This window comes from Phalacrocorax carbo, chromosome 2 (genome assembly GCF_963921805.1).
Source record: "Phalacrocorax carbo chromosome 2, bPhaCar2.1, whole genome shotgun sequence".
Classification (NCBI taxonomy): Eukaryota; Metazoa; Chordata; class Aves; order Suliformes; family Phalacrocoracidae; genus Phalacrocorax; species Phalacrocorax carbo.
The window spans coordinates 15,953,458-15,979,436 of NC_087514.1; the positions used below are offsets into that span (position 1 = coordinate 15,953,458).

A 25,979-nucleotide genomic window follows, 5' to 3' on the forward strand; every position below is an offset into this window, starting at 1 on the left:
AGCAACTATTTGCTCTCTATTTCTGTCACTCATCCCTCCTGTGTATCTACCCTGCCCTTCAGGGACAGAGACCCCTCAGTTTTGTACACCTCCACCCACGCAAATAGAGATCTTAACTGGCATACCAGCATTGGGCTGATCAGCAGAGACTTTCTTTTATTACATGTCAGTGAGAGGCCTTTTAAAAAGTACACAGACCATAATACAGGGGGCTTCTGAAATTTTACACACACGGCACACGAAGCAATTGACTTCAGAAATAGATAGTTGTACTTCAAACCTGAACACAGCCAGCACACATGCGAGGGTGAGCGTTGTTGGCCTTATGCTACCAGTTTGGGCTCTGTCCTCTTCACAGCGCTGTTGTGCTAGGCGCCATGCTTGCTAACGTGTAGCAAAATGGTAGTAGTACATTCCATAATCTGCTCGATAACTGTATTTCAGAGTATCAGCAGGCTGAAAGTTCACATTTGCCTTACTCCTCTCTGTGACATGAGTTTGCACAACCGAAGGATTTATTGTTTCTCTGCTTGTTTTTTTGTTCAGCAGGAAAGCTAGCTGAATTGTTCAAGTCAAGTTTAAAAGCTCAAATCTGAAAGCCGTATACTCTTTGCATGAATTAATTCCAACTCCACTCTGGCTTTGTAAAGCTAATTTAAATTATGGTGGTCTCTGCAACTCCGTGGAGCTGTAAAATAAATAAAGCTAATTGTATTTGGCTTAACTACCATGAATCTGCTTATTACTTTCAAAATGGTACAGTGGGGCTCAGAGTTTTTATAAAATCTAAGCTACCAGATGATTACGATGAGAAATTGGGACTGTGGCAATAGTAATTAAACACACGTAAAAACCCTTTTTCTCCTCTGTGAGAAAAGTGCAATGCCTACGTTCTATTTCCATCCCTTACTTCTGCCTTTTGTGATTGCTGGACGGCATTTTAGATGTGGTTGCTCAGACTATTCAAGACCTTTAAAAGAAGTTCTCATTTCCTAGAAAGTAATTAAAACCTCCCACACTGAACAAAACTATATGTAACATATGCAAATGCTATAAAAGTAGCATGTGGTTTACATAACAATTTATAACGCCACTCAGTATCTGAGGCAAAACACGATCACATGTTTTACACACTTAGATCACCCGTGTCTGTGTCGGAGCAAACTTGCTCCCCCCGGGCAGACTGACACGAGCTCACACTGCAAGGCATGCAAGCACTACAGTTGTTTTTAGTCAGCTGGGGAAGGGTGAATAAATAGCATCATGTTTCCACTTAGTAAAAGGCTTCCTAAGTTCTACTGAGTCAACAGACAGGAATCAGGTACCAGCTACTGCTTCAGCTTTGCAGCAAGATCACACAGCAGCTCTTCACTAGGAAATGATCCCGAACTAAGGTGGGGAGGCTGGGGATGTGAGGTGGGGAGGCAGGGAGGGAGGGAGAAACAAGGTACTGCTTCATTTCTTTTTCTGCTCCAATTCCTCTAATAGAAATTCCACACAGGCATGTTAACCTGAAGAGGAATTTCAGCAGCAAATCATCACAATGAAGCCATGAAAGCCTGTTTAATACTTGCAGGTGGCACCTAGTCCAGGTGCTTTCAGGAGCTCATCATCTGACAAACGATCACCCGATAAACAGATGCTTTACAACTGTAAAATCTAAAGGTGGGAAAACGAGCCAGGTCAGTTTAGTCTACCTCTATGCAAGACAGGATTTTTTTGCCTTTTCCCAATGCATTTGTCTAGTCTTTTTGTGTCATTTTTTGTGTTTTAAAATTTCCAAGTAACCCAAGAGACATCTTCTAAACTCCTAGGGAAATTAATATTTCATATCTTAGCATTAACAGGTTTCCACTACCCACCCCTCCTCATTGGTGTTTGGCAAAATAAGTTTTTACTTACCTCCTTTCACTGTTCTGTACTGCAGCTGCTCCAAATCACTTTAATTACCTCCCTTTTGCATCTACCCAAGAATTTCTACATTTGAGCCTTATCTTTGCTTTCACAAGTTATTCTAATGATTATTCATATGGTAGCACATCAGTATTCTTCTCTTTCACTGTGTTAATATCATGCTGACCTCAAAACTAATGCAGTATTTCATGCAGAATTACTGTATCAGAATTACTGGTCTCAGAGCAAGAGCTCGTACACTTAATACTCCCTACTACGCAATACGTGGTCAAGCACCCCAAAGCTGCAGTGGCTTTTTTTCCTCTCACTGCATCCCAATTATCTCTTTAGCGCAGGTTATAAATGTGTTTTCCCAAATCCTCCTTCCTTGCCTCTATTTTACGGCCAGTTCGTGCTTACCTAAGTTTTGATTGTTGCTGTTACACTTCTTTACATTTTCCCCTTATTGTTTGAGTGTCTTCCCACTTCAACAATGTATTTCAGTAATGGACTGTCTTCATGACCCTCTTCCTTGCTCTGCAAGACTGTAAATACCACTAAAACCTCTACACGGCTATAAAAACAACTGCATTGCTATCCATTGCTACTCAGACAACTTGACAATCACATATCTTTCTTCCTATTTAGGCAAAGCTGAATTTATTTTTCAAGCAAGATTTCACAAGAAAGCACGTGCCGACCTAGGAAATTATTTTATTGCAGATATGTATATAATTCATTCCTTGCAGCCACTCATTTTCAATTCTATTCCAGAACATTAGTCTACAGCTTTGTAGTAGGGACAGTCAGCTGAGAAGGGAAAGTGAGAGCATGAGGGGCCGGAGAGGGCTTGGCACATCAGGCCTCCTACAGGATTTGGGCAGAAAAATCACAGAGCTTATACAACCTCAGCAGTGATTATCAGATATCACCAGCTGCTGGGAACATGCACAGAAACAGAACTCTCAGCAACTGGGTAGCTTGCAAGTTGAACATGAAGGCATACAATAAGCTGAGACGCTCCCAGAGTTAAGTGCACACAAGAAAATGTGTGTCTGCTTATTTGCCTCAAATATGCCTACAGTTTTTACTGGACCCAATCCACTGAGGAGTGCTGTAAAACACGTATTCTGCTTCTGACTACATTCACATCAACACAAACACTGTTCCCAGCTTTTAGTGGCGTTACTTGTTGTGTAGTGTTGCAAGATAGCAGAATGCGTCCCTTATGCAACGTAAGGAAAAGCTTTAAAATTTGCACAGAAGTTAGATTTAACACAGAAGTTTCACTATATTGCATTTATTTACCGCTTACATTCCAGTTATCCATTACATTTTCCTTAAAAAAACTGACATTGGTACACATTTTTTGTCACTTTCATTAATATCCTGCAATACATATCAGCCACCTTGTTATTTTTATGTATAAAAATAGAGTAACCTTTTAACTCAGAAAAACCTCTTCTTTTAAAGCCCTGATGCTCTACACCATAGCAGTCTTCATTACTATTAAATAAGGAAAGTGAGCGAACTACTCACTTTCTCCTCCAGATATTTTTTTTCTGCACTGATATATTTGTAAATTCCTTTATAATTCCCCATTTCCTTTGTTAGCATGAAGTAATCAAACTAATCCACCATCTGTAAACCTCAGTTGACCAACAATGTCCTTGGGTGTCATTGCATCTTTGTTTGGGGTTTTTTTTGACATTTTTTTCTTAACTTCAGGTCTTCAGATCTACATCCGGAGCGTACTGCTTCCTACAGCAGTTGTCAGCCATCCTTCAGCTGCACTCTTTTTGGCTTGTGTGGCCATCTTGCACAGTGATGAAATCTTGGTTCCTATGAGACTAGAATCCTTGTCCTATTCCACCTGAATTTATCACTGAAAAGAATGCACTTAAGTAGCACTTGTGCACAAGTTACAATTTCTCTATCAGTAATACCAGAAATACTATGATCAGAGGGGTTTTTTCTACAGGACAACAAAAACGGTCATGGTTTATTAGAGCACTCTGGATGTGGCCTTGCTGCCTCTATGGAAGACAAGAGGAAGAATAAACTCCTTGCATCTTTCCTAAACATGGCATAAATCTGCCCTGCACTCTTGTCTTTTTATGTGAGAAAAAACCTTGGACTCTTGCATACTGCCCAGCAGGCATCTTCTGTGTTGTGACACTGAACCCAACATTCAGTATCTGTTCTATTGTCTACAAAGGTGCTGGATTAATGGTTTCATTTCGAGTGTATGTGTTACCTTGGGGTGCTCCCACAAACATGCTACAAAGGATTCAGCATCCTAGCTCCATTGCCCCAAGTCCTCTCTGGGCAAAACAGAGCCCTAAGAACCCCACCCCCCTCAAATAATTTTATATTCCAAAAATGGAACCATCCTAAGTTCTGGTATCTGAATCTGGGACTGTCTGTATGTTTACCCAGCTTCTGCCTAATCAGAAATACAGAAAGTCAGTGATATATAAACAAAACACTGAAACATCTGTGCTGGTATTGCTTTGCTGGTATTTGTAAATACTTCATTTGGTGCCATTTCATTAACCAGCAGTTAAAGTTCAGTTAGCATTAACTTAAATATTAAATTTCAGCACATGTTGGTGCCCAGTAATTCCTTTAAAAGTGTTTCACAGCTGAGGAACTGTCACTTTTCTTAAAACTGTCATGTTCTCGGCCAAATCCTATAGTTATTTGTGGATGTGGTAGCATATGAATTATGTTCACTACCCTTACTTTCATCTGTGTACATCAACGTGTATGCTTTTGATCCAATACCTTGCAAAGTTCCTGTTTTGACAGTATTTACTATGATAATTTGTAATTCTGTCAATTTCTGCACTTTGCAATTTAGCTACTGCGCTATCTATTCTGGTAGCGGTTTAAAGTGTTTTCTCCTCTCTCCCAGATGAAAAATTGTAGTTTAAACCTTGGCTACTGCTAGCAGCTGCAGCATAAGCTGAATATTGTATTGGCCAGTCATCTACTTGCAGTATTTGCACTCTTACTCACATTTTAGGTTACTTCTGCTCAGTTCATATGCAACAAAAAAGTCAACAAACTTTAAAGATATTTAGTAAGAATACATGGATGGTACACAGGCAGGAAAGTCTAGACTAATCTCCATTTTCCATAATTGTTCAAAAAATAGAACAAAATACTAAGTACTGAGAATTTTATACTCGCAATTAAGATCCTGGTGCCATTTCAAAATCCACTTCAAATACTTCTAGGCTGGATGCGTATTTATACATACACTAAAGAGCAAGCTGCCATTACACCTTGCAAATACAAAAATGCTCCTGCATTTTAAACAAAGAACAAAAAATCTCTACTTGCTGTCTTCACCTCTTTTTCAAATGCTTTGTGTATAAAATAGTTATGTCTCTCACAGCTGCAGAAATCAACCATTATTTCTGACCAATGAGTCTGCCACAGTGGTCAATCCAAATGGGAAACCAGCAGTTCTGCTGGTAGCTTTGCCACTAAGCTATCCACTCTTCCATTTGTAATATGGAGAAAAGAGAGCAATCTTATTTGTAAGGTGTTTTGACATCTACTCACATATAGGTGTTGTCTTAGTTAGGTATTACTTTCAACACTGGGTAAATTAATCAAAAGGAACATTTTCTGACTCCATTTATTTGCAATTATAAGACTAGGAATCCATTCATCTGCTAAGATTTAAAGCCTTCAAAAGGAGAAATAAAAGACAACTATTTTGTACCTAATTTCAGGATATGATCAGATCTATTACATGCCAGTGATTTTTACCTCAAGGAATAGACAAATGGGTTGAAATTACTAAAAACTAAAATAAAAAAGATCAATAGAACAACAAACCAGTATAACATTTCTAAATCCATATATCTCACATCAATAAACATTCAGTATCAGAACCTCATATTGTACAAATGATATCTTTAAAAAGGGTACCATTTAACTGGACTCTTCAGAAGGTTCTCAGCAAATCTGTCACGCAAAACTATTAAGGAATCTGACTGGGCATGGAATGGGAGTTAAAAGTAATACTCAAGAAACAAGTCAAGAGGATGGTCAGTTTTCAACTTGACAAATATTAACAGTAAAGTGCCCTATGGATTTGTACTGAAACAGTGTTACTGTACATATTTTTTCATCTGGAAAAAGAGATACATAGTCCACTGGCAGCTTGTGGATAACAAAAATTATTACGTCTATTTTCAGGGCTAATGAAAAATTGTGAGGAATACCAGAGGCAGAATAAAGAAAGACAAAGGTTGATGATTAGCTCAAAATAATGAGCTGTTCATATACTCCGAAGTTTACTAGGGCTGGCAGTCATAAGGAAAAGATTAATGAGGACTTATTCAGTGCATTCTGGTAAACAAAACCAAAGTATTCCAACCGCACATAATGCTTCAGGAATATACCACCACGCAAGTCCTGGAGCCGTACTCAAGAAATTGTAACACATAGTTGCAGAAGTTGTTAATGTTGAGGCTATAAGTATGTAGTCTTCACTTTAAAAGACTTAATTATATCCATAAGCATGTAGGGGTAATTTTATATAGCTTTCAAATTTTGCTCTGATTTATCTAATATAACATATATCCAGTGATAGGATATGGAATAAAATAAAATTATATGGCACAGTAGCCTGTATTATATGCTCCCACAATGGGGAAACATAATGCATTGTAATATCTGATCACTCATTTCGGTCCTATAGCTTTTCTGTACTTCTGACTTCTCCTGTATTTCTGACTTCTCTGTATTGCAACTTTTCCTGTCTGTAGAGATGGTTTGCACTGCAGGATGGCATGCAAACACATGTTTTAAAAACAGTGTTAATTGTATCATAAGCACTTCATTTATAAAAAACCCCTATTTGCATAGCAATCCAATTAATTACAGTAAGTTACTTAGGCTGTATTATATTCAGCCTAAGTGAATCACTCAGGTAAAACCTGTAGGATGAATCTTTTATAAAAACAAAGCCAACACCACCTAAGTTATTACAAAAAACTAACATTTTAAACCTGAAGACTTTTCAAACATTACTGCAATATGTTTCTGGAAAAACACTTCACTTCTTAGAAATTAAGTATATCCAAGCAAATTTGTATCTTTCCCGATTACGAAGTTTGACTTTCCTTGTTCAGTTCCGCATTGCCAACATGGCATTTATGTCCCAAATAAGATTCCGTAACTGATCCATGATCTGCTTCAGCTGCTGATTCTTCTGTTTCAGTTTCTGTGGGAAGAGTTTATTACAAGTTTTTTTTTTTATGATCAGTTCAAATAGCACAATCAGAAATTCAGCAAAAGTTACAGTGTTATGAATTGGTACATGGATCTCTTTCTGAGCTGTCTGTGAGCAGTATTAGTGGGATAATACATCCTCTTTAAAGCACACTCTAAAAATACAAGAAAGCCTCAAAAGTTAAGGATCATTCCTAGAGGGTGGATGCTGTTTCTTTTCACAGGAGTCTTTCCATCGAAACACTTGATCTCTTAAAAAACTGTAGGCTTGTGGGGTTTGGTCCTTTCTTTACAAAGTCCAAAAGATTGCACTTTAAGCATGAAGAAAAAATTCAGGGAGTGGGTAAAGTTATATAAATATATGTTGTATAACTTGGGTGCACAGAAAAATGAGGGATTAACAGCAGAAGTTTGAACAAAGCACAAGGTACAGATGAAGTCAGTCAAGCTTTTCTAGCCCTTCTGCCTACGTAGGTCAAAGCTAATGCGCTAAGGAATCCTGACTTGAAACAGATATTCCCAAGCATGCTGAATTCTTTAAAATTATGTATTTGTTTTTGCAAACTGCAGAAGCATTTGAAGGAACAGAACAACAGCAAACAGGCTTTTATTTGGGTGTATAACCAGAACCTAAAAATTATGTCTTAAGAGAAGAAAGATCAGTGCATTAAGACATCGCACAATCTCCCTAACCTTCCATGTTTCACAATAATGCACATATTTATTGTCTGATTTATTCATTTTCCTGCTCAAATCAAAGCTGTCAAGAACTAAGTTAGGTTATTGTTAAAAATACACAGTATGTCCTTCATTTCATTCTGATTTGATGTCAGCCTTCTCACATTAGAGATCAAACTACTTATTCATTAGGGAAGCCACGTTCCAGGTAAAGTGAAAGCACAGGAAAGACTTGCTACCTTCAAAAGAGGACAAACTATTCAAAATGTTTCAGGTTTGACATAACTTTGTTATTTGCACTACACAAATAGCAATACATTAACAGGGTGGCTCAGATCAGTAATATGACCAAAGTAACTGGAACAGCGATAAAAGGAAGCAACAAAAACAGTCTCCTGATTTTTAATGCAAACAACACACCAGTATTTTTAAGTTGCCCACCTGGCCAGCTGGGAAAGAAGTCCATAGGAAAAAAATTAAGTCTATTCACTTCAGACCTGTACAAATGGTCTGAGGAATATGGTAATTAGGCTTAGATTACATGGGGAACATAGCACTTTGAGTAAGTTAAATACTCCTGAAGACAGACTTTGGTGGACTCATTCCCTGGAAGCAGACAATGCTCAATTCCAGACTTCTGTGTACTAACTCAGAATTTCTCATCAAGCATTTGACAGACTAAAAAGTATTTTAAAGATAACTGTGCATTTATCTAATGCTTCTTACTTTTCCATTTGCTAATCCAAGACTTCATAGTATACAGCAGAGATCAAACTCCAAAAGACAAGGCAGAAAACTGAGAAGCATGTAGTTCCCACAGCATCCAAATGATAGAACTGCAAGCATCTCCCTACCAAAGCTCATAATGGATGATCTTGATGCTTGAGAAAGCACAAGAGAGATGAGATAAACAAACACGTTCATATCTGTGGCATTTTTAAACGTACTTCTGTTTGCCATCCTCAGCATTCAAACTTAAAGAAATCAATGAATGTTATATTAGAACTGAGTAGTTTAATGCAAGCTGTTACTGGCTGATACTGAGGGCATGCCATCTCACAATTTTTCAAAGCCTTCACCAACAGAAATGAAGGCTGGAGAGTGATGGTTATTCATGCCACAGATAGAAAGAAGATAGTATTCTCTCTTCATCCATGCCTAATTGTTCTGTTAAATACTGTTACATAGGTGTGTTCACATGAACCTTACATAAATTACACCCAAAAGACTCATTCTGTAAGACTCTCTCATTTCTTGTGCGGGTGTTATGAAACCGTAAATTGCTTGATCTTTTACTTGATGCTAGACAAGAGAACTTTCAAATTGGATTTCATTTGTTTTCAAAGCATCTGTAAAGACAAGAAATATACAACTGTTACTTTATTTATCTGAAGATAATTTTAGATCCTTGTCTTCAGTGAAGAGCCATTTTCTTCGCTCTTCTACTTTTTCTAGAGACAGTAAAAACATCTAAGATGAAGCACCATCTCTGGATTGCTAGGCTGAAAAAACAATAAAGAGAGGGGGAAAAATCCACTTCAGAGAGCACGGTCTAACTGAGATGCATATAGTCATCTTTGTTATCTATCTTTGACAAGCAGTGGTCTACACCACAAAGTACTACACAATTAGTATGTTCAGCACCGCTGGCAGTGCTGGCCTCTGCTTAAGACTTTGCTGAGCCAGTAAGAACATCTCACCTCAGGTCTAACCTTGGAAAGATATGGTGAAATGGCCGCCTTGGGAAAGAGGCAAGTTTTGTAAGCAGCTTCTGCAGCAATGACAAGTTTTCGTTAGAACAGATTGCTTGCAAGTTGTCTCCCACTCTTTCCTCCTTCTATTGAAATGACTTAGTTGAACTCTGGGCTGCTTCTTAGGATTAACAGTTGTATAAAACAAGAAAAGGTACTTCATCCTAAACGTACGTTACAGCTTCTGACTTTATCTGTTTTAAGACAGCATGGGAAAGTTACCATGTATGAGGCAGTTTATAATGAGTTTCAGAGATCTAAATTCCCCTTAGATCTGACAGACATATTTCTGTTAGTACCTCCCTGTCAGAAAAAGGATCAGACTGAAAACCAATCCTAAGGGGTCGTCTTTGGTGATATTAATTTTCAGTGTGATTAACTATCCATTTTGACTGACACTGCAAGTACTATGGCCAGCATGATAGAGTTGGAAAGGACTGTACCTTCCAGTAACCAACCAGACCTTAGTAGGCTTTGGTCAGGTGGGACATTTATGAAAACATGTGCATAAGCACAAAACTCACAAAAATGAAACAAAGTGGGATAACCAAAACATACATCAGAAAACAGTTGTTTTTCAAGGAACGCACCATAAAGGTCTTGACGTGTTTCATACGGATTTGGGTTAAATAGGACACAGTAATTTCAACTTTGACCAAAATAAATTTTTTACTTAAACTAATTTTTGGTTCACTTTCATATCATTTGAAATCAGTGCTGTCTAGACCAATCCACAACTTTCTATCACAGATGTATCAGAACTTTCCTTTGCACCCTATTCCTGTCTCTCTCCTCACTTATGCTCATCTATCTTTCACATTTTCAAACCTAAACATCACTATGAGTCATTATTCTGCACTCAACCCATTTGTTAAAAGTCCCTTCTTAGGCAATTATAATAGTGTAAACTCTGCAGAAGAGTAAGACTGTATTCCAGCTGATGCCTGTAAAAACATCAAAAGTACCTGCTGTGCTGATGTTGTACAGGTACTACCTTCTGCTTAAGGGGAAAAAAAAAAAAAAGTGTTTCCATCTTGAAAATCTTATATAAAAGACTATTCTCCTGAATGCTGTGCCAGCTAGTTTTACCTGCTCTGTTCAAGACCTGCAACAGAACAGGCCAGAAGTACATCTAAGCATAACAAAGCATTAAATATTAATAATAGCAGTACCTTTACTTGCATAAATCTCAGCAGAATTAAAAGAATTATGTTTACTTTGTTGATTACAACTCTACTGCAGAGAGAACTTGCATCATCATCTTTTTCATGAGCATGTTACTCCTCCTGACCATTAAACTGCTGTAGGAAGTGATTGTTGTAAGTCTTATGAAGGTGACAATGGCCTCTGCTTTTCTGCGTAAGTCAAACCCAAGAAATTTCCACAGAAACGCAATGTTGTGATGGGCGAGAAAACGTAAAGCCTGCCCTGGCAATTTATACTGTTTTTTTTAAGTGAGTCCTTCATAATGAAACCTCTGCAATAAGGAGGTAAAAAAACCTCTTTTTTTTTTTTCCCTTTCTTTCAGTTTTATAATCAAAAGACTTACAATGTTACATGCACACAGCAGGAAAAAAAAATTATAAAAAAAAAATGGCTCAACGCTTTGCTCAAACTCTCTTAAAGCTGCCAGGTGATGTTGTTCTTATGGCTACTCACCTGATACCAAGGCCCATTTTCCATCATAATAAATTCACATATCCATCTGTTTATAATATTTTTTCAAATGGATAAAAATTATTCATCAAAAATACACTGACCGTTGTGCAATTAAACATTAAAACACTCATTGCTCAATAACTACAGCTTTTCCTGATGATGTCATTCATAGACATAACTGTTCCATCCTTATTAGAAATGAGGGGCTGGGTTTTCTGCCTCTCTCCTCACCTGGCAGCTGAAAGGAAAACTGCTCCTTCTGCACACATAACTCTTTGTTCCTGAAACAAACAGAGGCACCAGTGACAACCTGTGCTCCACTGCACGCACAATACTTTTCACATCTTGAACTAGACAGCAGCTGCATGTATCCAGTGCTCTGTTGTTCAAAGAAGAGTGTGTTCATTAAAATAGATGGATGTTTGCTTCATACGAATTATTTATCATTCTACAATGAAGTCTGAGGTCTTATTTACTGAGTCCCTTCCAACCCCTACCATTCTGTGATTCTGTGAGTACCCTCTAAGCTATGTAGCTTATAATGGAATTATCCATTCCCCAAGGCTCTTCACCACCCTCTTCAGTGTTACATCCCCATTCTTAACTTGAAAAATCACACAGATGCATGATCCTCAGTTAGATGGCAAACTAAGTCACACGAACACTATGGATAAAACTGCAGTGCCTACTCTGTCCAGAGACATCTAAGATTCAAGTCCATCACTAAACTTTGTACTGTAACAGTTTCCCACATATTCAAAGGACAGCTATCACCGATAGTAAGGGGAAGAATGAACAACTACCACAGACATTTTGTGGCAAAGACAAGGAAGAGCAGCCTTCAGTTACTTATTCACTACTTACATTAAATCCTTCCTTCTCGTTCCCAAATTCCCTGCTTATTCAATACCCGCATGGAAGTTATACAATATATAAGCCAGGATTCTTTTAATCTTATTTATCACAATACTGATTCAATCTAAACAGTGCCTAGTCTGCAACGAAAGCAGAATAGCTCAAGGACTCTTCCAGAAAGGGAAGCAGGGGGAAGGGGGGAGAATAACCAAATGTGGTAATGTTACAAAGGTTGTATAATACGCATTTCTACGAGGACAAAAGGGGACAATTGGGATTATACAGACATCTCAACTCATCTTCAAGAAAGGCAAGGAGGGGGATCCAGAAAACTATGGGAGCTACAGGCTGGTTTGCCTAACCCCTGACCCAAGAAAGACTATGCAGCAAATCCTTCTGGAAGTCATGTCTAGACCCATGAATGATAAGGTGACTGGGAACAGTCATCTTGGATTTACCAAACCAGTGTTGTGCCTGACCAACATGAATTATAGCCTTCTATTGAGAAATGACTGGCTGTGTGGCCAAGGGGAGAGCAGGGGATTTTCTTTACTTTCAGGCTTTTGATGCAGTCCCTCATAGTATCCCTGTAGCGATATTGGAGAGGTGTGGTTTGGATAGGTGGATTATAGGGGTGATGGAAAACTGGCTAGACTATTGGATTCTAAGTGTTGCAATCATCAGTATTAAGACCAAGTGGCATCTGGTTGCTCTTGATACTACAGTCAACATCCTTAATATCCTTATTAATGACTTATCCACACTTAATGACCTAATCACCATATCAAAGTATCAAATTTATGGACAATACCAAATTGGGGTAAGTAGTCAATATACTCAGTGGTAGGATGTCCAATTCAGAGGGACCTCAACAGGTGGGCAAGGCAGGCCAACGCCTATCTCAGGAACTTCAGTTAGAGCCATATCTTACATCTGAGAACAGAAAAAACCTAAGGTCCTTTTTGAAACTTTCTGACAAGTTGACCATGAGGCAGCAGTGGATCGTAGTGGAGACTAACTACACACTGTGCTACATCAGCAAGAGTGTACCTATCAGGTCAAGTGAAATTGTTGTTTTTCTCTATTTGGCTCTGGATAATGATTGTCCAATTTGGGGCACAACACAAAACAGTAACATACTGGAGAACATCTAGTTGGAAGGCCACCAAGCTATATTTTTTCAGTCTCAAGCAGAGAAGGCTAAGGCAGGGTTGCGATGCTGTCTTCAGCTACCTAATATAGATCATAGAAAAGACAAAGCTGGACTCTTCTTGAATGTACACAGCAAAAGGATGAGGGGCAGTGGACCCAAGTTACAACAAAGAAAATTCCAATGTAACATTAGGAAAACTTTCAAAGTGAAACGTGACACTTCACAAAGGCCCAGAAAGGGTAGAATTTCCATCCTTACAGATATTCAAAATGCTACTGGATATGAGCCTGAGCAACTGGACCTAACTTTGCTGGTTGACCCTGCTTTGAGCTGTGGGTTGAATCAGATAGTCTCCAGACCTTCCATTGAGCCTAAATTCCTCTATGATTCTTCAGATAAAGTTCTCCAAAGAGAAAGACTATTAATTGCAAATTGCTGTAATTTTAAGGACTACTTCCCTGAACAACATCAGCTGCAGTGCATAATGGTTTAGTTATCAAAAAAAGCTGAGAGCTAAACTCATAACAGCTTAACCTAAAAGCCTGTCATGTGGACTGTCTTTTCCTCTCTTAGCAACATCACTGTTAAGCAGTTAGCAAAGATTAATTAAGAATATCAAACATAATTGTTTTCTAAAGGGTCACCTGGAATGTCCTAATGATATTTCACGTCATTTCATTTTCACCCAAATTCACCGAGACTACTAATTATGCGATGGTTTTCCTAAGTCCTTCATTTGAAAGCACACCTGCAGCATCTAAAAAACCAAAGCTGTACTTGCTCCATTTCTGAAAACAAGCAGTAAAGAAAACTGCTGATAAGGCAGCAACACAGATTAAGGTGTTCTCAGCCTGTGATTTGATATTTTCTGTTATAAGTCCTGTCAAATATATTAGAAGACCATGGACCCAAGGTGAGCCTGACATCTTGAAAAATTACAGATGATGCTATACTTAGAAGGTAAAAACCCTGAAGACAGAACATTAAAGACTCAAAAAATATGAAGACAAGCAAGGAAATTTTGCCAACAGCTTCCAATTGTTGCAAATAGTAATAAAGTTCAGTGAAAACTGGATCAGGACTTGTATTAGTAGACCAATGCAAATGCTAAACTGATTCTGGGACAGTAAATTATTTATTCCAGAAAAGAGTCAACCACCTCAACAATTTACAACCCAGAAAGCAAATACAGATAAAAGGAATAAGCAACATAAGCTGCAGGAAAGAATTGTTTAGTACAAAAGATAGAGGTAGTCAGTGCTCAACAAATGGTCTGTTTGGTTGTTTTATAATAATGGTGCACTCTTCTTAGCGCTGGCAAAAATCCCTTTTGTTTTTAAGCTTAATAGGTTTTATTTAAACCTACAGTTGCCAAATATTACTGAATTGCTAGGACAGAAACGCATTATCTTGTAAATTGATCTATTTTAAATGAATGGACAAATACTTCCTAGCCAGGGGGAGCACATTAAACTTTCTGACCTAAAAGATAAGTCTAACGTAACAGAATAAATAAATAAGACCAAAAGATGCCACTATACAGTAAACTGACATTGAAAGCTACTGCAGTATTTAGGAACTCTGCTACATCAGTGGGTTCTTCTGCCCCATGAGTGAGATGGTGAGTATAGGAACTATGTGATGGTCCTCCACTGAGGATGCTCCCTTCCCACACAACTGCTGTGGTGAAGCAGAGTTGCTGTGTTTCAGGTCAGTGGTTCCTGAAAGGAGGGACATTTTTGTCCCATTTATGATCCACAAGGTTTATATGATCTACCAGTTTTGGCTGTGCTCCACGCCGCAGGGCAATGTCTTTCACATACAGCCAGAGCCACTAAAGAGATCAGACTGGCTGGGATAGCACATCAAGAAGGGCAAAATTAAGACACCTGTGAAAGGTCTAAGAATTCAAATGTCTCGATAGTGTCAAAGTATTCAGTATCGCAATATTGCTTTTTTTTTGTACCAGTAACATGCAAGACTTTGAAAAAAATGCTGCCTATCACAAGCAAAAAGGACTAGGTGAGAGCAAGACAACCAGCTGAACGAAGAAAAGACAGTGGGTCAAGAATATAAAAAGCTTCTTCATCTGTCATGTTGGTTTCCCTGTCACAGCATTTTCATCAAAATTTTGTATTACTGAAATTTTGCTGAAATAAATTAAGTAAAATTGAGTTGAAGATGGACGTTACGTACTACAGCGGATTCAAAAGCTGTCAGGAATGCCAGCTAAGAACCAGAGAGGGCTACCAGAGCCCAGCAGCCAGTGCCAGAAATTAGGCCAACTAACCAAACTCTAGTGCTTTCTCTTTGCAAAAATAAGAATTTATTTATTTCTAGTCATAAAAAACCCAAAGCACTTCCTATTTTGTAATGTATTGGAATTTGAACTTTGAAACTGCTGGCAGATGTGCTTATACAGCTAGAGAGAGACAAAAGAAAAACTTTAGTGCACTTCCAAAACCAAGAAGTTTAAATTTCTTCTGCAGCAGTTATTAAATATCTGTCCACAAAAATACTAGAGAAAGTTCCACTATCTTCTGAGGATTTACTGTGGAAAATCTGGAAACTAGGTCTAGATTTTAAGTGTAAATACAGGATTTCAGACTAGATTTAAGTGAATGTCTACATACATTCTTAATCACCAATTTGCTGCCAATGGTCCTGTAACACCATCAACCTTTTTAAGGTTTAAAACTTACCATACACATTTATGAAATTCTTTTCACAAGATCACACCAAGGAGGTTTAGAAACATATTAGCATACAAGTACAACAACAAGGGCAAAAAAATGTCATTAAACTATCAAAACCACAGCAAATATGGACAGTTAAGCTTATTAACACTTAAAGAGTGCAAATAAATGTGCATAAATTCACAGTACAACATTACATACGATATAATATATACAACCCTGCTACATCAGCACTGAACAGAAAGAATACAAACAGAACAGCTGACAACTGCTTTTCTCTAAATTCACGTAGTCCCCATTTTCTTCTGACCAATATACGCATGCATTTTTCTACACAAATGGGTTAAGGAAAATTCGGTACGTCTCTAATTGTTGAAGACAAAATATTGGAAGTATTTTAAAAGCTGAAAATCCACCAATTATTCTTTCCATAAAGAAATATTTTACTCATTTATTTCCTTTGGTTATTTTTGTAATTATGCCTCCTTTTTACCACACATTTATGGATATTACAGCTACAGAAATATTTAATTAATCCTATATTTGTACTTTACAGATTAAAGAAACAATGTTCAAAATTGTGGTTTAGCAAAACTGTATCTTTTTAATCTCAATATTATATTACCATTTGCTACAGCATATTTATTTTTAGATTTGAATCCATCTTTAGTAATTGTGTTCAATTGCATACTGCCACCCCAACTGAAAATTTAACAGCATCTTTATCATATATAGCATATTTTTTCTCCAAATGTGTCAAAATTCAGTACATGGTACATTTAACAAAAGGAATGGTCTTCCCCAGACTGTCAAAATACAGGAAGTAGCCCTGAAAATCCTTTACCAACTCATTTGATTGTGATATTGTTTACACGTCTGATGTTCAATACCCATTTTTTTAATGCCTAAGGTAAGTTTTGAAAACGAAGTAAGTTCAACAGGCACTTTACCTCAGTCTGTACTGCCAATATCTAATGAGTGAAGCACAAGCATAATACACCATATTCAGAAGAATATATATTGATTTAAAAAGAGGCACAAGTTAAAACTGTCAGGAAATCTAAACTCTACAGCCAGAGGTATGGCTAAAAAAACTGCTTAAAATGTAATTCTGAAACAGTTCATTTCAGAACAGTTTGATGGTAGTCATAACACATGCTGCATTTAGTACAGCAGTCTAGAAATTTAAGCTTTGTAATGACAAAGTGACAGTTTTATGCAAACTAATTTCAACTTTGTTACCTTATTTACTTCCATGATTTCCCTTCTCTCTTCACTAGCAAAACGAAGCTGACTGGCAGCACCACGATCATCGTGCTTGGAGCCATCTTCTTCAACATAAGGAATAAGTTGCTGCGAGGACAAGAAACTTTAGATTAAAAAAAACAACAACAACAAAACAAATGAAAAATGAAGAAAAAAACCCTAAAAACAGGAGATCATAAGGCACTAGCATTTTCTGCAAAGTTTCAAACTTCCCAAGAGAAAGTGCAGACAGGCTTACTTCATCACCTCAAACCCCAAGGCCTTGGAATGACCTCAGTCAGTTCTTCAGGAAAATTATGTGCTTCAAAAAGACACAATCCCACATATTACCATGCCTAGACCTAAGCAATTTCACAACTACAGGCAGAACCGAGTCTTTAAGTTTTAACATGTTTATCACAAGTAATCCTCGTATTCTTCAACTCTGTAGATTGTGATTTTAAAATTTACTATTCCACACTATGACATACCACAAACATGAAGCTATCATTATCATAAAGTATTTCAGTGGCATACTAAACATAATTATGACTGGCTTTATATAGCTGCTTGATTAATATTCTAATTATGACTTGCTATTTTAGTGGGCCTCTGTTTGGCTATTCTTAAGACCAGGCCCACAGTTGCTTAATAGGAGTTTTGGTATTAGAATTTCCCACTGTGATCTCTTCAGGCATATAGTGCACTACCTTTTTTGTAAGCTTCTACAAAGCCAAAACTCTTTGATAAAGAATTTCTGAATTAATATTAATGCATGTTTCCTTCCTAAAAAAAAAAAAAAGAAGCAGTAAATATACTAGATACAAAACAAACACATGCTTCTGTGAGAACACTCCTAAGCTACGAACATCTTTGTCAAAAATAAGTATAAACTGTAACATTTTATACATAGCATACATCCACAAAGCTCACAGTCTATTGTTGATTTTTCTGTCCTGAACTGAGGAAAGCTGAAGTAGTTGATAGCAAAATTTCATCCTTGTTCACATACACATTACAGACAAGCAAAAGACTAGTAACTGATGCAAATGAGCAAGAAGACATTAGTTTAAAAGTCAGGAAGCAAGTTGCTCATCACACGCGTATTAACTTGTTACTTAGTTTGAGGTGTAATATTATCATAGAATCATTTAGGTTGGAAAAGACCTCTACGATCACCAAGTCCAACTGCCAAGTCCACTGCTAAACCATGTCCCTAAGCACCACGTCCAAATGTCTTTTTTGAACACCTCCAGGGATGGTGACTCCACCACCTCTCTGGGCAGCCTGTTCCAGTGCTTGACAACCCTTTTGGTGAAGACGTTTTTCCTAATATCCAATCTAAACCTCCACTGACACAACTTGAGGCCGTTTCCTCTCGCCCTATCACTTGTTACTTGGGAGACCGACACCCACCTCGCTACAACCTCCTTTCAGGTAGTTGTAGAGAGCGATAAGGTCTCCCCTCAGCCTGCTTTTCTCCAGACTCAACAACCCCAGTTTCCTCAGCCACTCCTCATAAGACTTGCTCTTTAGACCCTTTACCAACTTTGTTGCCCTTCTCTGGACACGCTCCAGCACCTCAATGTCCTTCTTGTACTGAGGGGCCCAAAACTGAACACAGTATTTGAGGTGAGGCCTCACCAGTGCCGAGTACAGGGGCACGATCACTGCCCTGCTCCTGCTGGCCACGCTATTCCTGATACAAAGCATTCAGCAGCATCCTTCAGCATTCTGATAGAAAACTTACTTTGATTTAACCTACTGAAAATTTAATTTCCTTGCATACAAAAATTTTTGTAGGCCTTCCTTATTAAACTTATCAAAATGGACAAAAACTACCACACTAAACTCTGCCATGAAAATGTAGTAAAGGTTAACAACTTACTATTATTTAATTTAATTTCAATTAAACTAAATTTTTATTTAATTCATTTTATTTTTCATAAAATTCAATTGAACAAGATTCAACTGAATTAATCAATTTCATTTAAGCATTAAGTTGCTTAAACTAGCATAAAGAAGAAGTAGTGTGGCTGCTAAGTACTCTCGGAAAAAACTCCTCTCTCTGATGGAAAAATTACGTACCACTCAAAGTAGAACATTTCCTTTGAAAACCTCCAATCTTTCAGAAAAGCTAGTAGAAAAAAAAAAGCAACGAAGCAAAGAAAAGCAAAGAACCACACTTAATACACAAATTAAGCAGGAAATTCAATCAATTTAATCTGAAGCCAGATCTGCTTCACAATTAGCTCTTGCCTTGCTATGCTGGTTAACAGGAAGTTGTTAAGAATACCTCTTACATGGGTAATACACATCAACAAAAAATATAAAAACATTTATATCAATAATAATAGACTAAGGAATACTGGTAGGTGTTGACTTCTCTTGACTGTGTTAAAAAAGAGATTTGTTGATATTCTTTAAAGATATGGTTAGAATCTCAGTCATTAAATAATATGATTGAGACTATAATTGAAAAGCTGAAATAAGAATTTAAGAAAACTGACCCAAGAGGAGTAGTGTGCCACTCTCATTCACCCTAATAAAACATGAGGAGGCAGGCATTCTATTAACTTCAGAGCAGGAAAGACTTAAGTAGATAAAAGAAAAAAGAATTCCAACTATCAGCACAAAACTCTGCTTTGCATAAGGTATCAGTGAGACTTTGCATTAAAGAAGTTTAAAGGGACTAGTAATTTTTTTCTATGGAGGTTCTTTTTCATCCTGGTAACAGGAAAAAAAACTGTGAAAAGAAACCTCATCCCAAGCATATGTGAAAACAAGACATGTCAAAAGCTTTTAAAGGGGACACAAGTATTGAGCTATCGCACACAAACCAACAAACCATGAAAAGGTTTTATTTTCTTTTTTAATTGGGAAGTCATCTTACTCCCCTGCTTCTCTAAGGTTTCCGAATACCTTTCTCTGAAACACATGGCTACGACTGTTGACAGAAGTACATTAGTAGCCTAGAATGGACTCCTTCGTTCCTATTCAGTGAAGAGATTAAAATAAAAAATATAGTGCTTAACTGATTAAAACTCAATGGATGATCAGAAGTCCATTAATAGAGTTGCCTCAGAATCCAGAGGTCAACAATTGAAGAACTTCACAGTTCTGGTTAATATAGAGCTATAGTAAATCACAACACAAAACAGGCTTTAAGAGCATTATTAGGAATTAGGAACAACTTAACTTAGGAGGGGGGAAAAAAAAGACATTTTTATTTTTACCAGGAATAGCATTTTTATTAGGAAAAACTTTGGCCAATCATACTTGCTGGAAGTCTCATGCTGTTCACTTTTACACCACTACTGCACGTTCAGATTTGATTCACATTGGCTCAGCAGGTTAAGCATAACTGAGTGAGGGAACTATGGAGGCACAGACTGATGGCCAGAGCAAGGAATAATGCGTGTTACTCAGGGAGCCAGGCTGGCAGATGAGAGCTTAAATCAGACTTTTTCCCCCACTATAACCACCTCTTTAAAAAAAATTTGCCCTGACTCTTTTGACTCTTTTTTTCCTCGTGGAAACAAATTGGTGAATGTTCTAAGAAGCCCAAGGGAAAAAGCTAACATTTTAAATGCAGTTTGATTTCAAAACTGGATCCCTCCCAACTGGTGAGAATTGCTGATGCTAACGTAAAAGTTTCACAATCTTTCAACCAACTCCAAATAACAAAGAGAATTCAGTCCACTGAACAATTCCAGTCTCATTTAGAACTTGTTATGGGTCTCCTGCAACTCAGGAGAATGGACGATATGCTAAGCAGAGAGTAGTTATTCTGATTTGTAATTTATATATGAATAAAGACACTTACTTCTATTGGAACAGGATCGAGGCCAGCACAGTTTTCATTGCATTTGTCATAGACTAGTCTCAGTTTCCTGAAGAGTATTGATAGCTGACGGAGATGTTCCTGCAGCTTTCCCAGTCTGTCTTGATATGTTCCAGTATGATAAGTAACACCGTTCGGTAACTTGGAGAACCAAAACCCCAAAATGTTAAAAACATTATGTTAAAGTTTCCGTCACATAAAATAAATAAACTAAAATAAATCAGAGGGGTTTTGTACATTTTAAAATAAGACACACTATCCCCACATAAATCACTGAAATTTCTACTTTCTTTATCAGCAAAATTCTGCATTTTATCTGCTCATCTGATGTGTCAAATCATGGCTGTCAAACACCTTTATGTAGTCTACACTTTGGTCAGTCCCTCTGTAACTCTTTTCAGTGAACATTTTCAAAACGCTTAAGCAAGACACTGTTGTTATCTGTTATGACTATCACACTTCGAGACTTTGTGTCTCAATGCCAGGTCACAATTCAGAGACAAAATCAAAGTGAATTCAAAGTTAGCAAACTCTAAGTACCTATACCAATACCTAAGATAATTACACAAGGAAACTGCCAGAGTCATGAAAATACAGAGGGAACAGGAGTGATGATCTTCTGCTCTCAAGAGAGAAACACAACAAATGTCTGCATGTTTTCTCAGTGTCCACTTTAATAACAAAAAGAAATGTCAAGAAGTTCTAGGTGGAAAATATTACAGAAAAAGATCAACGAAAATTCCTCTAAAATTACTCCCCAGATGTTAACAAAAACAGAGAAACATAACCAGTATATAAACAGACTTCACTATTCATAAAGGAAAACCAGATATTAAGTGTATTTAGAATATATTTAATGTAGGATCAATAACAATTCAGCACTCCTGAATTTTCTCCATCTTCACTTAATGTATAGGAGTAAGCAAATATATTAAGAGTAGTATTCACTTCTCCAATCAAGCCCCCTTTTCAAAGCAGTTTGATCCAGTTACCTATTTAAGTGCCCTAAGCTATCTCCTGTGCCTACATACACTGGCAGCTGGTGGTAAAACACAGGAAGCTGAGGCCCATGTTTTTATTACCAGCTGCCAGTATGTGTAAAAGTTATTTCTTACCTGCATGTTCCTCAGTAACTGGAAGATTTCCATGGTTCGAAATACAATGTCCTGCACAGTCTCTTGGCCAATTCGGCAGAGAGAAGCTGTATTTACCTCCCGGGCCGCTTGAGCCTGCGTCCCTGCGAACGCCCCAGGCGGCATGCCTGCCCCGGCGAGAGGGGGCGTGGACATCCCTCCGCCGTAACCCGGCCCGCCGAGTCGAGCTGCACAAGGAAGTGAAGACGGGATGACTGAGTACTTGGGGTCTGTCATAATAAACAGACTCCTGTACGGTGGCTCTACGACTCCTTTTCCCCATACGTGGTCCTACCCAAGACAAAACCGTCCAACCGACAAAAGCCGGCCCGGTGCTGTACCTGGTTTGTGTACCCCTGCCTTAGCCCCTGCGGCCTCGCTGGGCCGCGGGTGCTCCTCACGGACCCGGCCTCGGAGCCGTCACCAGGAGGCCCCCGCCTCCGCCAGGGCGCACCGACGGGTCGTTCTGCCCGGCTCCAACGCGCGAGGGCGGCAGCGCTGCCGCTGGGCCCCTGCGCCTGCAGAGAGCGGCCTCAGGCACCGCTCAGCCGCCCAGCGGCCGGTGGGACAGGGCATGGGCGGCGGCCCGGGACCCGCGCACCCACCCGGGACCCCGCGCACCCGCCCCGGGAACGCCCCCCGACACCCCCACCCCCCCCCCCCACCTCGGGCGGCGGCGGTGCTCACGAGGGACCGGGACGCCGCGTTGCCCTGGAAACCCACAGGCGGAAGCACTCGGCGGCGCCCAGGTAGCGAGGCGGAAGTGGCGTTCCGGCAGCCGCCGGGGCGTGGCGTGACGTGAGGGGTGACGGGAGCGCCGGGGAGGCGGCGCCGTTGTGGTGGGGGAGGTGTGTCCTCCGGGCTGCCCGCGGAGCCCCGCCGGGTCCGCAGCCTCGCGGGCTTGGTGCCGCACCGCTGCCCGCCGCTCGCCGCCACAGGTCCCACATTCAAGGCCTTGCTCGGGAGGTTGGGTCGTTTTTCTGGCTTGCTGAGTCGGGTGAGGGCTTACGGGCAAGTCAGCATCGCAGGGTGGCAGCCCGCAGCCCTGCGTGTGGTGCGTTGAGGTTGGAAAGTTAGGTCAAAACCTTAGCGTGTTCACACGAGCCACACCACCCCCGTAATGAAGGTGAGGGTTTGGACATACCATTTATGGAATCACAGAATCATTAGGGTTGGAAAAGACCTCTACAATCACCAAGTCCAACCATCAGCCCAACACCACCAGACCTCCTAAACCATGTCCCAGAGCGCCACATCTACATGTGTTTTGGAACACCTCCAGGGATGGTGACTCCACCACCACTCTGGGCAGCCTGTTCCAAGGCCTGACCACTCTTTCAATGAGGACATTTTTCCTAATATCCAATCTAAACCTCCCCTGACACAACTTGAGGCCGTTTCCTCTTGCCCTATCACTTGTTACTTGGGAGAAGAGACCGACACCCACCTCACTAAAACCTCCTTTCAGGTAGTTGTAGAGAGCGATAAGATCTCTTCGGCCTGCTTTTCTCCAGACTCAACAACCCCAGTTTCCTCAGCCACTCCTCATAAGACTTGCTCTTTAGACCCTTTACCAACTTTGTTGCCCTTCTCTGGACACGCTCCAGCACCTCAATGTCCTTCTTGTACTGAGGGGCCCAAAACTGCACACAGTACTCGAGGTGGGGCCTCACCAGTGCCGAGTACAGGGGCACGATCACTGCCCTGCTCCTGCTGGCCACGCTATTCCTGATACAAGCCAGGATGCCATTGGCCTTCTTGGCCACCTGGGCACACTGCTGGCTCATGTTCAGCCAGCTGTCAGCCAACACCCATGGATTCTTTTCCACTGGGCAACTTTCCAGCCATTCTCCCACAAGCCTGTAGTGTTGCATGGGGTTGTGACCCAAGGGCAGTACCCGGCACTTGGCCTTGCTAAACCAAGTCTTTGGCAGATCATGCTGATAAATTGCTGAGCATCTGTTTTGCAAGGTAGGTGTGTATTTGTGGGGCACACATGCATGCCTGTATTAATTTTATACCTTTATAGGTGTACTACTCTGCTTCTTGCATAGATACAGTTTTGCTAGTATAGAAAAGCCTTACATTTTGGCCTTCCTGTGTCACAGTATTTCTGTGGGTATAAAACACTTACATGTTGTCTACCCTTTGCGCTTGTACTACAAAAATACAACTGAATTGGTGCAGTTTTGAAGTACAGACCGGCCTCCTGTGAGAGGAAGGTGAAACAACCTCCAAAAGAAACCAGGGCTGACAGATATGAATTGTCTGTACAGCAATTAGTGCTTACTGTCTGTATAACAAAAAATTTCTTCATATGGAAAGATTAGTGAGTACCAAAGTCCCCTTTTCCAACTGATGTCATACCTAGGACTCTGTATTTGAGTGATTTTGACAATAAGTACCTGAAAATGCAGAAAAGGGTATTCATATACCTGTGGCTTCTTATGAATTCTTAGGAAGTACAGTCTTAAAGTAGTTGTGCTATATTAAATCCGATGTTATGAATGATCTTTTGTACAAAATGCATTGGGTTTGTAATACTATAAAAATAAATCAGAAGTTTGATGCATGATATGCAGCCTTCGTTAAAGAAAGAAGAAAGCAGTCAAAGAACATTCAGGGACAGAACCATACAAACTTGCTGTCAGAGGCATTTTACTGCAGAAAACATTTTTTACCTCAGAAACAGATTAATGAGGCGAAACACCACCCCTTTCCCTAAATTGAAGCTTTTTGCTGCCTGGCTAAATTCTCTGTAGCAGGCTGCTTTAGCCAAGGTGCAATGTAAATAATTACAAACTATTTTAACAAAGATCTTAGCATAAAAGATACAAAAGTGGTTTCTTAAACATATACAAGAAAATTGTTCATAAGAATAAGTGAGATATTTTCAAACAGAAAAAGAATATCCCACGGTGTCTGACTAGACAACACTTGGGAAGAACAGCCCCCAGAGAATTTCTAAGGGCTTCTGTGAGGGCTTGCATCTGCGTTTGCTGTACGTTAAGGAAATGATGCAAAAACTGTTCAAGAGTGGAGCACAAAGGATAATGTTTTCCTCTTCTGATTGCATGCCCAAGAGCTCTGTTCACAGTGCTTAACTTGCTGCCCCAAATCTGATGGTATGAGAGTAATGAGCGATTCAGACCACCTACGATTCAGGGCTGCCAGACACAGACTCCATAGACAGTCATATCCCAAAGTATATGACTGCCACATACAGTAGGCAGTGGAAATACTGAGCCAAGTCTGCATGCGAAGGGTGCTGAGGAACGTTGCTAGGAGGCCTAATGTTCTTCATTGCCAATCTGTGGAACCATCCAAATCTGTTTTTTACTCCTAGACAAAGGAATCTCCTTTTAGGTAAGGAATGTTTTCTTGGTTGAATGAGAAAAAGATGAATATATATTTTGCTTTTTAAAAGCAACCCATTAAGCAGCCATTGTCTGTCTTCAGTTTGGGCCAAGTGCTTTCATCTGGAAGGTGTCCAAATCAGGCAGTTCATCTTTCACATCCATTTCAATTTCTGTGGCGTCAGTTCAAGCAGTGTCTCAGGATGCTGCAGCCTTTTTTGTTAGGTTGTAGAGAAGCTACCAAAATACTAACAAAGAGCATATGTTTACACGTAATATTCTAGTTCAATCAACTTTAACCCAAATTTGAAATTAGGACTCTTTAAAAGTAACTACTTCAGTGACTATCATTTTCACAATAATAATGGATTTATTATTTTTTTAATATTTTGAGGTTCTCACTCATATACCCCGAGCAACTCCAAAGGTGGTGTGGCTGTGGTCTATCAGGAAAGCAAAAATC

General features: G+C 39.3%; 1 protein-coding gene across 4 annotated transcripts; it reads right to left on the bottom strand.

Annotated features, from left to right (window-relative positions):
• Nucleotides 1–3,173: 3,173 nt before the first annotated feature.
• Nucleotides 3,174–22,969, bottom strand: MED30 (mediator complex subunit 30). 4 transcript variants are annotated; one of them, XM_064442198.1, is made up of 5 exons: nucleotides 22,884–22,969; nucleotides 22,143–22,348; nucleotides 21,010–21,168; nucleotides 17,181–17,291; nucleotides 3,174–7,138 (listed from the first exon to the last, which is right to left on the bottom strand). In XM_064442198.1, the coding sequence occupies exons 2-5, from the start codon at nucleotides 22,314–22,316 to the stop codon at nucleotides 7,043–7,045; spliced, it is 540 nt and encodes a 179-aa protein (XP_064298268.1). In that variant the 5' UTR covers nucleotides 22,317–22,348; nucleotides 22,884–22,969; the 3' UTR covers nucleotides 3,174–7,042. The 4 variants fall into 4 exon arrangements, with proteins under 4 accessions (XP_064298268.1, XP_064298270.1, XP_064298271.1 ...); XM_064442200.1 differs by having other exon boundaries at nucleotides 22,848–22,930; XM_064442201.1 differs by lacking the exon at nucleotides 22,884–22,969 and adding an exon at nucleotides 22,502–22,773.
• Between the last annotated feature and the right edge of the window lie 3,010 nt (nucleotides 22,970–25,979).

Excerpts from the sequence above, each read along its gene's own strand:
- MED30 (XM_064442198.1), bottom strand. The coding sequence starts at position 22,316 with ATGTCCACGCCCCCTCTCGCCGGGGCAGGCATGCCGCCTGGGGCGTTC. Across the intron at positions 17,292-21,009 it reads TCGATCCTGTTCCAATAGAA|CAACTTATTCCTTATGTTGA; the intron begins GTAAGTGTCTTT and ends TTGTCCTCGCAG. Across the intron at positions 7,139-17,180 it reads AAATCATGGAAGTAAATAAG|AAACTGAAACAGAAGAATCA; the intron begins GTAACAAAGTTG and ends CTCTTCCCACAG.